The sequence below is a fragment of the Herpailurus yagouaroundi genome, unplaced genomic scaffold, assembly GCF_014898765.1.
Source record: "Herpailurus yagouaroundi ecotype Mexico unplaced genomic scaffold, PumYag 28, whole genome shotgun sequence".
Taxonomy (NCBI): domain Eukaryota; kingdom Metazoa; phylum Chordata; class Mammalia; order Carnivora; family Felidae; genus Herpailurus; species Herpailurus yagouaroundi.
Window position 1 is genome coordinate 81,227,450 of NW_024412376.1, and position 15,875 is coordinate 81,243,324.

General features: G+C 37.9%; 1 protein-coding gene across 1 annotated transcript in view; it reads left to right on the forward strand.

Annotated features, from left to right (window-relative positions):
• Positions 1-15,565, forward strand: part of TACR3 (tachykinin receptor 3) — a 92,222-nt gene extending 76,657 nt beyond the window's left edge. The window contains exons 4-5 of the mRNA XM_040477072.1: positions 11,546-11,742; positions 14,150-15,565. Of these exons, the coding sequence (XP_040333006.1) occupies positions 11,546-11,742; positions 14,150-14,462 (510 nt within the window). The 3' untranslated portion in view covers positions 14,463-15,565. The remainder of the gene's footprint in view (positions 1-11,545; positions 11,743-14,149) is intronic.
• Positions 15,566-15,875: the final 310 nt, after the last annotated feature.

The window sequence follows — 15,875 nt, forward strand, 5'->3', positions numbered from 1 at the left end:
CTTCTCATAGTCCATTATGAATTAGTATTTTTGTGTTTTGTCCATATGTTGTGAACAGTATACTTTTATTACATTTTTGTAATGTAATCATCTCTGCCCCTCCCCTGCTTGCAGTCTGTCTCTCTCTCTCAAAAATAAATAAACATTAAAAAAATTTTTAAAAAAGCTTTTGTTAAAATTGCTCTTGATTATTTGGATACCCATGAAATGATGGTAAAGAAATCTACTTCTACTGTTTTTTTAAACTATAGAAATTGTTTTCTGGCTATTTTCTGTTTTAATTCTCTTCCTCTAACCTATAAGCCATAACGGCCCTGCTCCTTCAGAGGTGAACACCTAAGTGTGATAACAAAGAAGTTTTGCCTTAATCAATTGGATTTTGAATTGTATAAAAACCAGGAAAAATCTATCATCTCATTCAGCAAGCAAGCTTTCTATGTGCTTGACATTATTTCTGCTGCAAAGGAATTATCATGGAAAACAGTGCTCACGAGGAAGACCATCTATAACCTAAGAGAGGATCAACTGATATAAATAGAGATCCTAGCCTATCTTGCTATATATGCTATATTGCTATAAGCAATATTGCTAAAAGGAATTCTATATTGCTAAAAGCAATTCTACAAGCAATCCAAACCTCTTTAGAAATCTCCATTTTCTGGGACCCTGCATAGTATTTTGCCTCCTATTTTGCTGGCATGAAGCCATATTACCTAGCATCCTCAGCATTTCAAACACCATTATTGTCTTTTCAGGCCGCCATAACAAAATACAATAGACTGGTGGCTTAAACAACAGAAATGCATTTTCTCACAGTTCTGGAGGTGAGCAGTCTGAGTTGAAGGTGTCATCAAGGTTGGTTTCTTCTCAGGCTTCACTGCTTGGTTTGCAGACTGCTGCAAACCTCTGTCTTCCCATGGTCTTCCCTCTGTGTGTCAGTGTTCTAGTCACTTTTTTCAAGAACACCAGTCATACTGATTTAGCCCTCAACCTAATGAACTCATTTAACTTACTTAGCTCTTTAAACACTTTATCAACAAATATAGTCATATGCTGACATACTGGGGATTAGGACTTCAACAGGAATTTTGAAAAGTGACATCAGCAAGATGACCAAATAAGACATGTCTTGTCATATCCTTAATAACAATTTGGCATCTATCCACAGGCAAAAGTGCCTTTTGGGGAGTTGAAGGATCCAAATAGGACACTCTTGATTATTCTGATGCAGTCCAAGAAAGAGGAGAATCATTTTGAGAAGGCAGGCCTGCATCCAGGAGGCTGAAACGAAGTCCCACCTCTGGACCCAGAAACATCTCTATACCCTTGAGAACTTGGCTATAGCTCCCTTGGCTTTAAGTTAAGGGAAATTTGCCTCTCCCTAAAAGTGACCCAGCCCAATGTCAACAGAGTCTTTCTCAGAGGTAATTCCTCCTGAGGGGGTATGAGAGCATGTGAGTGAGTGAGTATCCACTACCCCAGCTCTGCAGGTGCTGCCGTAAAGGCCCATGTCTCTCTCTCTCCATCCAGAGAACTAGATCACGAGCTGCAGGACTAGGAAGCTGGTGAGTGATTGGGAAAACAGCAAGCAGGGTAAACGGAACCTATCATCAGAAGCACTTGGATTCTACTAACCCGTTATGGACTCCACCACAGGCCCATCCACAAGCAGCTGGGAATGCCTCTCCTGCAGGTCTCCCACCGACCCAGTTACCAAATTAATATGTCCTGAGGATCTAATGTAAAGCATGGTGACGTAGCTAACTATACTGGGTTATATATTTGCAAGTTGCTAGTAAATCTTAAATGTACTTACCAGGCACAAAAATACAAAAACAGTAACTACGTGTGAGGAGAACTTATTGTGGTAATCATCTCTCAATACATCAAATCATCACATTGTACATTTTAAACATACACAGGATATATCAATTATATCTAAATAAATAAATAAATAAATAAATAAATCTTATAAATTTTTTAAAAATGGGGGATCACAGTTCGGTCCATAAGAAGCCTCCATTCATTTTCATCTCTAACCAGGATCCCATAACATCAGTCTTTATTCTTCTTGCTATAATGTACTTCCTTTTCTAATTTCATTTCATCTTCCCTTTTATGGCTGCATCATTTTCTTTGGCTTTAGATAATCATAAGCCTAAAATCTTACAATGTTCTCAAAGTCTAAGTTTCCAATGGAAAAAATGAAAACACACTAAAAATGAAGCATGACCAATAACACGTAAAGAAGTAGAGTACAATACCACACACATGCACACACGTAGACAGAAATGTTTTCCATATTTGTACACATACACACGTAGTTTTCTTTTTCATTTGTTAGGCTTGACATAATTTCGTACTTTTTTAAGTTTATCTATTTTTGAAAGAGAGAGTGCATGCGCATGGGGAAGGGGCAGAGAAAGGGAGAGAGAAAATCCCAAGAGGCTCCACACTGTCAGCATAGAGCCCGTCATGGCGCTCAATCTCACAAAATGGGAGATCATGACCTGGGCTGAAATCAAGAGTCTCAACTGACTGAGCCACCCAGGCACCCCTTGACATAATTTCTTTCTTTTTATTTTATTTTTTAATATAATTTATTGTCAAGTTAGCTAACATATATTGTATACAGTGTGCTCTTGGTTTCGGGAGTAGATTCCTGTGATTCACCACTTACATACAACACCCAGTGCTCATCCCAACAAGTGCCCTTTCTCAATGCCCATCACTCATTTTCCCCTCTCCCCTGCCTACCCCCCCCCCCCCATTCAACCTTTAGTTTGTTCTCTGTATTTAAGAGTCTCTTATGGGTTTGCCACCCTCTCTGTTTGAAACTATTTTTTCCCCTTCCCTTCCTCCATGGTCTTCTGTTAAGTTTTTCAAGTTCCATATATGAGTGAAAACATATGATATCTGTTTTTTTCTGACTGACTTATTTCACTTAGCATAATACCCTCCAGTTCAATCCATGTTGTTGCAAATGGCAGGATTTTATTCTTTCTCATTGCCCAGTAGTATTCCATTATGTATATAAACCACATCTTCTTTATCCATTCATCAGTTGATGGACATTTGGACTCTTTCCATGATTTGGCTATTGTTGAAAGCACTGCTATAAACATTGGGGTACAAGTGCCCCTATGAATCAGTGCTCCTGTATGCTTTGGATAAATTCCTAGTAGTGCTGTTGCTGGGTCGTATGGTAGTACTATTTATAATTTTTTGAGGAACCTCCACGCTGTTTTTCACAGCAGCTGCACCAGTTTGCATTCCCACCAACAGTGCAGGAAGTTTCCCATTTCTCCACATCCTCACCAACATCTGTTATTTCCTGAGTTCTTAATTTTGGCAACTCTGACTGGTGTGAGGCAGTATCTCAAAATGGTTTTGATTTGTATTTCCCTGATGATGAGTCATGTTGAGCATCTTTTTATGTGTCTGTGGGCCATCTGGATGTCTTCTTTGGAAAAGTGCCGATTTATGTCTTCTGCCCATTTCTTCATTGGATTATTTGTTTTTTGGTGTTGTGTTTGGTAAGTTCTTTATAGATTTTGGATACTAACCCTTAACCCATAAATATAACCCATAAATATATGTCATTTGCAAATATCTTCTCCCATTCTATCGGTTGCCTTTTAGTTTTATCGATTGTTTCCTTTGCAGGCCAGAAGTTTTTATCTTGTTGAGGTCCCAATAGTTCATTTTTGCTTTTATTTCCCTTGCCTTTGGAGACGTGTCGAGTAAGAAGTTGCTGTGGCTGAGGTCAAAGAAGTTGTTGCCTGTTTTCTCCTCTAAGGTTTTGATGGTTTCCTGTCTCACATTTAGGTCTTTCATCCATTTTGAGTTTAGTTTTATGTTTGATGTAAGAAAGTGGTCTGGTTTCATTCTTCTGCATGTTCCTGTCCAGTTCTCCCAGAACCATTTGCTAAAGAGACTGTCTTTTTTCTATTGTATACTCTTTCCTGCTTTGTCAAAGATTAGTTGGCCATACATTTGTGGGTCCAATTCTGGGTTCTGTATTCTGTTCCATTGGTCTGTGTGTCTGTTTTAGTGCCAATATCGCACGGTCTTGATGATTACAGCTTTGTAGTAGAAGCTAAAGTCCGGAATTGTAATGCCTCCCACTGAGGTTTTCTTTTTCAATATTACTTTGGCTATTTGGGGTCTTTTGTGGTTCCATATAAATTTTAGGATTGTTCTATCTTTGAGAAGAATGCAAATTTAATTGGGTGCAATTTTAATTGGGATTGCATTGAATGTGTAGATTGCCTTGGGTAGTATTGACATTTTAACCATATTTATTCTTCCAATTCATGAGCATGGAATGTCTTTCCTTTGTGTGTATGTGTCTTCTCCAATTTCTTTCATAAGTTTTCTATAGTTTTCAGCATACAGATTTTTGACATCTTTGGTTAGGTTTATTCCTAGGTATTTTATGGTTCTTGGTGCAATTGCAAATGGGACCAATTTCTTGGTTTCTCTTTCTGTTGCTTCATTATTGGTGTATAGAAATGCAACCAATTTCTGTACATTGATTTTTGTATCCTGCGACTTGTTGAATTCATGTATCAGTTTTAGCAGATTTTTGGTGGAGTCTTTAGGGATTTCCATGTAGAGTATCAAGTAGTCCGCAAAAAGTGAAAGTTTAACTTTTTTGTCAAGTTGGATGCTTTTTATTTCATTTTGTTGTCCGATTGCTGAAGCTAGGACTCCCAATACTATGTTAAACAACACTGGTGAGAGTGGACATGTTTGTTGTGTTCCTGATCTCAGGGGGAAAGCTCTCAGTTTTTCCCCATTGAGGATGATATTAGCTGTGGCTTTTTATATGTGGCTTCTATGATGCTAAGATATGTTCCTTCGATCCCAACTTTCTTGAGGGATTTTATTAAGAAAGGATGCTGTATTTTGTCAAATGCCTTTTCTTCATCTATTGACAGGATCATATGTTTCTTATCCTTTCTTTTATTAATATGACGCATCACATTGATCGATTTGCAAGTATTGAACCAGCCCTACAGTCCAGGAATGAATCCCACTTGATCATGGTGAATAATTCTTTTAACATACTGTTGAATTCGATTTGCTAGTATCTTGTTGATAATTTTTGCATCCATGTTCATCAGGGATATTGGCCTGTAATTCTCCTTTTTAGTGGAGTCTGGTTTGGGAATCAAGGTAATGCTAGCTTCATAGAATGAGTCTGGAAGCTTTCCTTCCATTTCTATTTTTTGGAACAGTTGAAGAAGGTTAGGTATTAACTCTGCTTTAAATGTCTTGTAGAATTCCCCTAGGAAGCCATCTGGCCCAGGACTTTTATTTGTTGGGAGATTTTTTTTTTAATTTTTTTAAATATTCATTTATTTTTGACAGAGAGAGAGATAGAGCATGAGAGGTGGCGGGACAAAGTGAGAGGGAGACACAGAATCTGAAGCAGGCTCCAGGCTCTGAGCTGTCAGAACAGAGCCTGATGCAGGGCTTGAACCTACAAACTATGAGATCATGACCTGAGCTGAAGTCAAATGCTTAACCAACTGAGGCACTCAGGTGCCCCTATTTGTTGGGAGATTTTTGATAACAAATTCTATTTCTTTGCTGGTTATGGGTCGTTTCAAATTTTCTATTTCTTCCCATTTGTGTTTTGGTAGTGTGTGGGTGTCTAGGAATTTGTCCATTTCTTCCAGGTTGTCTAATTTGTTGGTATATAATTTTTCATAGTATTCTCTAATAATTGTTTGTATTTCTGTGGTGTTGGTTGTGATCTCTCCACTTTCATTCATGATTTTTATCTATCTATTCTCTCTCTTTTCTTTTTGAGAGGTCTGGCTGGGGGTTTATCAATTTTGTTTAGTTTTTCAAAAGACCAGCTCTTAGATTCATTGATCTGTTCTACTGGGGGTTTTTTTGTTTGTTTGGTTGGTTGGTTTTGTTTTTGTTCTTGTTTCTTTTTTGGGCGGGGTGGGGAGAGAATTCTATATTGTTTATTTCTGTTCTAATCTTTATTATTTCTCTTCCTCTGCTGGATTTGGGGTTTCTTTGTTGTTCTGCTTCTAGTTCCTTGAGGTGTGCAGTTAGATTTTGCATCTGTGATTTTTCTTATTTCTTGAGATAGGTCTGGATTGCAATGTATTTTCCCCCTTAGGACTGCCTTTGCTGCATCCCTAAGGGTTTGGACTGTCATGTTTTCATTTTCATTTGCTTCCATATATTTTTAAATTTATTCTTTAATTGCCTGGTTGACCCAATCATTTTTTTTTTTTAGTAGGGTGTTCTTTAACCTCCATGCATTTGGAGACTTTCCAAATTTTTTCTTGTGGTTGATTTCAAGTTTCATAGCATTGTGATCTGAAAATATGCATGGTATGATATCAATTCTTTTATATTTATTGAGGGCTGTTTTCTGACCCATCATATGATCTGTCTTGGAGAATGTTCCATGTGCACTTGAGAAGAATGTGTATTCTGCTGTTTTTGGATAAAAAGTTCTAAACATACCCCCTTGACATAATTTCTTATAGGCATTACTCTAAGTTAACGTTAATTACATGCACATGTTACTTGGAGTTGGCACAAGTGTCACATTTCTTGGATGGCACTAACCCAGTATGCCCATATTCTCATCCATTCTCATGCTAGCAAAATTCAACTCGGCTTCTGGACCACCCTGCACTTTTTTCACAGCTATCATTGCTTAGTTCTTATTTTCTCACTTGAGACTGAACTTTTTAAGACTAGTCTTTGAAACAGAAGTAGCAAAAGCTCAGCCTAAGTAGCCCATGAAATGGTACCTCAAATTTTGATGCTGTTATTGAAATTTTTTCCATATCTTGCTCCTGAGAATATCATTTTAATTTGCTAATGTGTGGTTAGAATGAACAGGCCTGAAATTTTGACTTAAAGAAATATAATGGTCCCTTTAAGAACATTTGCGCAGACAAAAGGCATGGGCCAGTGTTAGGTTGTGATCCATGGGACAGTCCTCCAGAATGCACGGTCTGAAGAGGTTCTAATCAAAACAAGAAGCTTGCTTTCACATGGAGTTGGTAATTTCCAGTTCGGACATTTATAAAGAATAAATCCTGCACTGAAGAATATGACTCCTAGATTTTTTTTACGGTTGGCAGTATTTTATTTCATTTGCTAGACTTACGTTTTTTCTTTTATGACCTAAACCTCAAAATCATCCACCCTACACTAATTTAATATGAAAGATAAGAACAGCTGCAGGCATTCCAGTCTAACCTATACAGAATACAAAAATCAAAGATTTTTTTCCCCTTCGATACACTAAAAAAAGGTGCCCAAAGCTCATTTTCACTAACCAAGACATGCATTTCCATCCTGCCTATGTTTGCTTGTCACACCTCCCTTCTTCCTCCTGCTAGGAAATGTCTGTGCCAAGGACAGTGGTGGGTAGCCACAACTGTCCATGTTGCCATGGAAAACAAATCCCCTTGTCTCAGAGGCAGGCGCATGTCTCAGATTCATGAAATGCTCAACATCAATCAATGTTTTTATCAAGTCACAACAAAATTTGTTAGGACATGATGAAAGATTTGAATCACCTCCATTTCAGTCTCTTTATCTTGCCTAAAAATTTCGGGATTTTTAGGAAGTCTACCAACTGAATGCCTTCCCTGCCTCGTATTTATGTGCTAGTGCCATTGTCCAGCCATGAGACACAGGGGAACTGCTCACAGCATGTGCACAGCTGTCACTGCTCATGGTTTGTGTTTCAAAGTGTTCTTTTCCTTAGCAATTGAAAGAGTAGGATTACAATTTCATGACTTTGGCACTTCACAAAGTAATGCAATTACTCCCACCCAAGACCCCACTTTTGCATTTACATTAAACCTGGGTCCTGAAAGTTTGATATCAGAAATAATTCCACAAGGTTTTGTGAGCAGAGACTGAAGCTAACAGTCAAAATGTATTTTATAGAAATAAATGAATGAAGTATATTATAGCCGTGTTTCACTGTGAAAGATCTTTTCTTTTAGGGTCTTTTAGATTTTTCCTAAACATTGTCAAATAAGTTTTGAAATGTTTTATATCAAGGTCCGTAAGGCTCTATATATGTGAATTAGAAGTTATCTGAAACTTCTCTTCCAGGCATTTTCATTTAATTCTCCACTTACACTTTATTATTTTTTTTTTAATTTTTTTTTTCAACATTTATTTATTTTTCGGACAGAGAGAGACAGAGCATGAACGGGGGAGGGGCAGAGAGAGAGGGAAACACAGAATCGGAAACAGGCTCCAGGCTCTGAGCCACCAGCCCAGAGCCTGACGCGGGGCTCGAACTCACGGACCGCGAGATCGTGACCTGGCTGAAGTCGGACGCTCAACCGACTGCGCCACCCAGGCGCCCCATCCACTTACACTTTAATTTTGCCCCATTACGGACTTCTTCCACGTGGTTGGAAGTCACGTAAAAGACTCTGATAGCCTTTGTACGTCTTTAACTATTATTGGAAAACAATTTCATGCATAGGGAGTTTGTGGTCAGCCTGCAAAAAAGCATTCAAAGAAGTGTTTATGCATATTTGTTCATACCATATTTAACATAGTAGCCTGTACCTTGTTCACATTGTTACAGATTTTTTTTGCCCTTAACACTTATTCAGAATAAAATTTAATGCTTTCATGCACCCCAAAAAATATATTGGTTATATTGTTTGTATGCTCATACTCTTGAATTTGTTTGCCTAGAAATATGAAACAGCAATAAAATGTCATGCTCATTTTATATATGCATGCCCATTTTAAACTTGGAGGACAAATGATACCAGTAATCAATGACTGGATAAAATTATGGACATCTCTTAACCAACTATATGTCCTTTAGTTTCTTTCATTTTGTATTCATTTTCATTCATTAATTTAAAAAAATTTTTGAGCTGATTATATGTGAAGTCCAGCCTATGTGCCTGAAATGCATCAACAAACAAAGTAAGAAGAAAATTCTTGTCCTTTTATATTCTAGCATGAGGAGACAGAAAGTAAAGAATAAACATAAAAAACTGGAAAGAAAGAGCAAGCTAAGGGGTTGGGAACTGGAAAGGCAGACTGCAATTTTAAACAGGTCGGTCAGAATAGGAGTAGCAGAGAAAGTGACAGCTGTACCAAGGCGTGAAGGAGATGAGGGTGTTACCAGTGGGAATAATTACGGGAAGAATGTTCTGGAGGGAGAATACTTTTGGGCAGGAGCTTGCCTATCATGTTCAAGGAATAGTATGATGTTCATATGTTCAAGATAAAAAGGCAATAGAACTCGTTCCATTCCTCTTACATCCCCTGAGACTACAGTTACCATGCACTGCATCATTCTTGCTTAAAATAAACTAGTAAGTTCTTATAAATATTATTTCAATTTTATATACATGTTTATATTCACATTTCCATGCATTTTTTAATTTACATTTTTTTCATTATATTGTAAGCTTCTTCAAGATAAGGAATAGTCCTCTATTCATTATTTTTCTCTATACTGTTTTTGAGACCTACCAGACATTCAATAAATGTTAACTGTAGGCAAGGGGGAGAAAAGAATTAAAAATTTTACTTTTAAAACTCTAGCCTAAGGGCACCTGGGAGGCTCAGTTGGTTGACTGAGTTGGTTGACTCTTGATTTCGGCTCAAGTCATGACCTCACAGTTCATGAGTTCGAGCCCAGCATCAGGCTCTACAGTGACAGCACAGAGCCTGCTTGGGATTCTCCCCCTCCCTCTCCCTGTCCCTCCCATTCCCTCTCTTGAAATAAAAAAATAAAAAATATATACTTAAAAATTAAAAAATAAATAAAATCTAGCCTAGTTTCATGAACCATAGCGGTCAAAACTCTTGCTCTTTGCCTCAGTTTCTTAAAACACACTGAAAACCAACTAATAAGTTATTAAATATGTGAAACATTGTATAAGTGTGAACTGTAATAAAATATAACTCTTAACTTGTATGCCACAAATCCATGAATGAGAAATAGGAGAGATAAATGCAGAAATCTGAACATAGCTTTTCAGGAGGTGGAAATGCAGTTTAAAGAGAGCTGAGAAAAAAGGCTTTAGATGGTGCACCCAGTGATGACATTCTGTGAGCTATTGACCTGGATCTTCAACTCTGATGACCAATGTCCATCAGATCAATGCTAGTCACATGGATGTTAGAGTGATGAGACCCTTAGGAAAGCTTTGCCTTCCACAGTGATCCACTTCATGATTTGCCTTGTTCTAGAATCTCTCCTGACTCTTAACCTTGCCAACATTTCATCTGAATCCCTAGCTTGCAGAGAAATGACAAGCCCGGGTCATAAATAGTGTGTTTCCACAGTTCTAAGATGCCCCATAGGTCATTTATGTCAAGACTTTCTCTGATTTGTGTTCTGATCTGTTATGGGTAAGCTCCCAAGTTAGTTTATTTAGCATATATTATTCTAAACATTTTACTATTTCCATATTGCCAAAAGAAGTATGAACAAATTTAGTAGATAGATTGTTAATGAGAAATGTTAAATGAGGTCATCATAGGATAGTAGTATTATTTCCTTTTCCACACAAAGCCAAGCTACTTTGAGTTTACCTTTCTTATAGTCACAGACAATGCACAGATTTTATTTTATTTAGGGACACATAAAACATCCTCTCATTCAACCCACTATTGCAAATTGTATACTGTCATTCATTTTTCGTTCATTCTATATCTAATTGTTTATGTTCAGCTATATACTTGGGGTTGTGCTAGATTCTGGGGATATTAAGATAATTAAGACATTCTCTTTGCCATTTAGGAACTGAAGGCCTAGAGGTAGAGAAATACAGGTTGATATTCTTCTGCGGCCAGGGCTTTCTAGAATATTTTGTTTCAGAGGTGTGGAAACCGAGGAAATGATTCATGCTTACCAAAAGACCTAATGTATAAGCCAGATGATTGCCTATTTACAAATTTAAAGTTAATGGCATTTCCTCAGACTAATGTGAATATTCATCATCACTATGCAGAGAAAGCTTCCCCAATATCAGATTATAAGAGAAACCATATTAATATTCAGAAGGTTGCCTCATGAGCATGGTATGAGAGTAAAGAAAACCAAATAGTCTTCACTATAGTCAGGCTATAATAAATACTGAGGAACCAGCCCAGCCCTTACAGCCTAAATTATCCCCAGTGATGCAGCAGTTTGTCTAGGTATAATATCTCTGCTATTTTACTGTGCAGGCTAGCACAGCCAAATCTTGCTCCTCTCTCCCCTAAGCTCTTTGGATTTTTGTAAACACTTACTGTCTTCATGCCAGTTAAGATATATTTGTTTCTATTTGAGTTAGTGCCACCCATTCATGTGGGCTAGGTAAAGAAGGATTAGTGACATTAGCATGCTTTCTTGAGGCTTACCTTAGGCAGCTGTCCCTGTATTACCTCTTACTTTTCTAATACTAAGCCTTAAGCATGCCATGTATTTAACTATATTGGCAGAAAAAAATATGATTTGCAGTACATTTAATGACTTTTGAATTTTCCAAAACTGACCTCTTTACTTCTTTCCTTTTAGGTTGTAAAAATGATGATAATTGTCGTGGTGACATTTGCCATCTGCTGGCTGCCTTATCATATTTACTTCATCCTCACAGCAATCTATCAACAGCTGAATAGATGGAAATACATCCAGCAGGTCTACCTGGCTAGTTTTTGGCTGGCAATGAGCTCTACCATGTACAACCCCATCATCTACTGCTGTTTGAATAAAAGGTAAAAACAAAATTACTAAATGCAAGTTTCTTGCCACTCCTGGCTTAGCTGAAAGCATATAATGTTGTTCCCCCTTTTGCACTAAAAATGCAAAAGTAAGGGGTGCCGGGGTGGTTCAGTTGGTTAAGCATCTGACTTTGGCTCACATCATGATCTCACAGTTCGTGGGTTCGAGTCCTGCATCAGGCTCTGCACTAACAGTTCAGAGCCTGAAGCCTGCTTATGATTCTGTGTCTCCCTCTCTCTCTGCCCCTTCCCCATCTGTGCTCTGTGTCTCTCTCTCTCAAAAATAAAGAAATATTAAAAAGAATTTTTAATGCAAAAAGAAGGGAAAATTGAAAAATTGACTGACAGGAGTACAGAGCATGATTTTTTTTCTAGACTTCCTCCTACTTTATGAAGTATCCCACCTTAACCATTACATTCTCAAAACAATATGCTTAGAAGTTCTAACTGGGAAATTTTTATTTCTGCCTCCAAACCCATCAGAATTTTGTCTGCGCAGGAAAAAAAAATGCCCAGTTCAAAGAAATGAAGATAATTCATAGAAATGTACAGATAATTTCGACAAAATGAAAAGATGATGGCACATGTGAGTGGACTCTATTAAGAAAGATGTTTTGTAAATACATTTCAAAATAGAAGATGTTGCTGCGAGGGTTCTAGAAGCAACAGTCAGGGCAAGGAGAATTCCAACCCTCCTTCCTATATAATGAGGTCAGTGAGTAAGAGATGGTGCAGCCTCCATGGAAATGAGTTCTGAAGAAATTGAGGTGGCCAGGGAAAAGCTACTTTCAATTTTTTCTAAGAAGTTTATTTTGAAAGAGACAGAGAGAGCATCAGCAGGGGAGGGGCAGAGACAGAGAGAGAAAGAGAGAGAATGAGAATCCCAAGCAGGCTCTGCACTGCCAGCACAGAGCCCAATGCAGGGCTCAAACTCACAAAACTGTGAGATCATGACCTGAGCCGAAAGGGAGAGTTGGTCGCTTAACCTACTGAGCCACCCAGACGCTAAGGAAAATCTACTTAAAAAAATATTTGTTTAGTGTTTATTTATTTTTGACAGAGAGAGAGAGAGAGAGAGAGAGAGAGAGGCAGAGCATGAGTGGGGGAGGGGCAGAGAGAGAGGGAGACACAGAATCCGAAGCAGGCTCCAGGCTCTGAGCTGTCAGCACAGAGCCTGATGCGGGGCTCGAATCCACTGACTTTGAGATCATGACCTGAGCTGAAGTCGGACGCTCAACCGACTGAGCCATCCAGGCGCCCCAGGAAAAGCTACTTTTAAAGTAAACTTTTTAAAAAGCAGTATTTGACTGTAGTCAGATTTAAGACTGGAAAGAATCATAAAATGTCGTTTCCAGATAAAATCATCTTGGTTGTAATGGTCAGAACATGGAAGGGCATGGTTAAATTTCAGCAGATTGATAATTCCCTTAATAAACCAGTGTGTTCTGGGGCACCTGGGTGGCTCAGTCGGTTAAGCGTCTGACTTTGACTCGGGTCATAATCTCACAGTTCGTGGGTTTCAGCCCCGTGTCGGGCTCTGTACTGACAGCTCACAGCCTGAAGTCTGCTTCAGATTCTGTGTCTCCCTATCTCTGCCCCTCCCCTGCCTGTGTGCTCTCTCTTCCTCTGTCTCTCTCTCTCTCTCTCTTTTTCAAAAATAAATAAATAAACATTTAAAAATTAAAAAAAATAAATAAACCAATGTGTTTTGAGCACAACTAGAAACAGAACTTCATGTAAGTAACTGTAAGCTAAATCCTAGGCTCTCTTTCCAGTTGGACTCCACTATGCAGTGCTTTACATTTGTTAATTACTTAATTCTTCTTTTCTTTCATTAACTGCATAAAGCATATATCAATTCAAGCCACCCCACAAGCAGTACATCTGTTTTTCATCAACTTCACTTAATGGTTTACAAAGCAAAGGATTTTGTATTTTCACATATGATTAGATAAAAACCATCAAGGTTAGTAATTAATTCTAACATTAAATGAGACTTTAATTTATAAATGTGTAATCATTTCTAAAAGAAGCTATTTTGAAATGCATCATTTTTAAGTGCCTTAACTGGCAAGCCTAATTCAAGTACACTTATGCAGATGTATAAAATTACTGAAGAAATGTACACTGTTTCTTTGGCATATGGATTACCTGATGCTGGACAACTTTACTATTCAATGACTTGCTTCTAACTGATAGGAAGTTAAGACTCAATTCATGAAGAAAACTTAAAAGATTAGTACCAATAGTGCGGCATACATTTTAAGAGTTTGACTGGAAAATCAAATTCAAAAACTGATTGTGTTTAATTGCCTTAAATAGGGTTTTCTGTGGCAATTGAAGGAAATTTCCACTTGAAAACATGGCTTTTTCTCTCTGTGGCCTGCTTCTTTCTCTTCAGATTTCGAGCTGGCTTCAAGAGAGCATTTCGCTGGTGCCCTTTCATTGAAGTTTCTAGCTATGATGAGCTGGAGCTCAAGACCACCAGGTTTCACCCGACTCGGCAAAGCAGCCTTTACACGGTGACCAGGATGGAGTCCGTGACAGTGGTGTTTGAGCCCAGTGACCCAGACAACTCCAAAGCCAGTCGAAAGAAGAGAGCAACCCCAAGAGACCCAAGTTTCAGTGGCTGTTCCCGCAGGAATTCCAAATCTGCCTCCACCACGTCAAGCTTCATAAGTTCACCCTATACCTCCGTGGAAGAATATTCCTAAATCCATTTTCTGAAGTGCAAGACTAGCGTTAGGGCATCATGGTGCCAGCATAAGCCCCCATTCTCCTGTTTAGCAGTCCTGTCATACCTACTCTCTGGAAACAGAGGGCAATTTTGGAGCAGCTATGCTTCAATTGAGAAAGGTAGCAGAGAAATGTAACAAAGACACTATTAAGAGATTTACCCCCTCAAAAATAAAATGGGCTCTTAATTTATGCTTTGAAAATTCCAAATTATTACATGCAACAAACTAAACATAGATCTGAAAAATACTTCTAAAATGTTTCATTTTTCTCATTTAAAAGTTGCAATTACAGGGGTGCCTGGATGGCTCAGTCGGTTAAAGCATCAGACTCTTGATTTCCGCTCAGGTCATGATCTCACTGTTGGTGAGTTCAAGCCCCTAGTCAGGCCATGCATGGACAGTGAGGAGACTGTTTAGGATTCTCTCTCTCTCTCTTTCTCTCTTTCTCTCTCTCTCTCTGTCTCTCTGTCTGCTCCTCCCCCACTTGCACTCATGATTTTTTTTCTCTCTCTCTCAAAATAAAATTTTTTAAAAATAAAAGAAATTTTAAAATTGCATATGTATTTGTGACACTAAAGTGACATATGATTTTTCCAAAAGATTAAAGAAGCTTTGTGGTGAGTGACAACAAAATCTATATAAATTGAACATTCTCATCTAATAAAACAGAAAAAAGTTAAATGACTCATTTTTCTCATTAGAATGAAAGAAAATTAGCCTCAAAGAGTAGGAATTAATGAAAATCTTTACTCAAATGAACTCATTTGGAAGAATGAAAAATTTTAAAGATTTAAAGATTTTTCTCCATGAAATGTAACTGGAAAGGAAATCTAGTAAAATTATTATACAACATACATGTTACTCTTTTTATTATTTTTTCTGAGAAAGTGGCATCAAAAGAAAAAAAAAATCCTCTACTTTTTGACCGTTACATATTTTTAAATACCAAGCTAAGAAATAGCCAAAGTTAGGATCTTAAAAGGACAAAGCAAATTCCTATGATCCTCTTTATTTTTCACAAATACTTAAACATTTTTAGAAAATAGGCAGATTATAGGGGCGCCTGGGTGGCTCAGTTGGTTAAGCATCTGACTTCGGCTCAGGTCATGATCTCATGGTTCGTGAGTTTTAGCCCTGCATCAGGCTCTGTGCCGACAACTCAGAGCCTGGAGTCCACTTCAGATTTTGTGTCTCCCTCTCTCTCTCTCTCTCTACGCCTCTCCTGCTCTCGCTCTGTGTGTGTCTCTCTCTCAAAAATAAAGAAACATTAAAAAAATTTTTTTAAAGAAAATAGGCAGATTATAAAACACTAAAGATGCCTTCTAATGAAGGGGAGAATCCCAATTGTCTCTGAAACTGGGTTACCAATTTTTGTAGGCAAGAATTAAA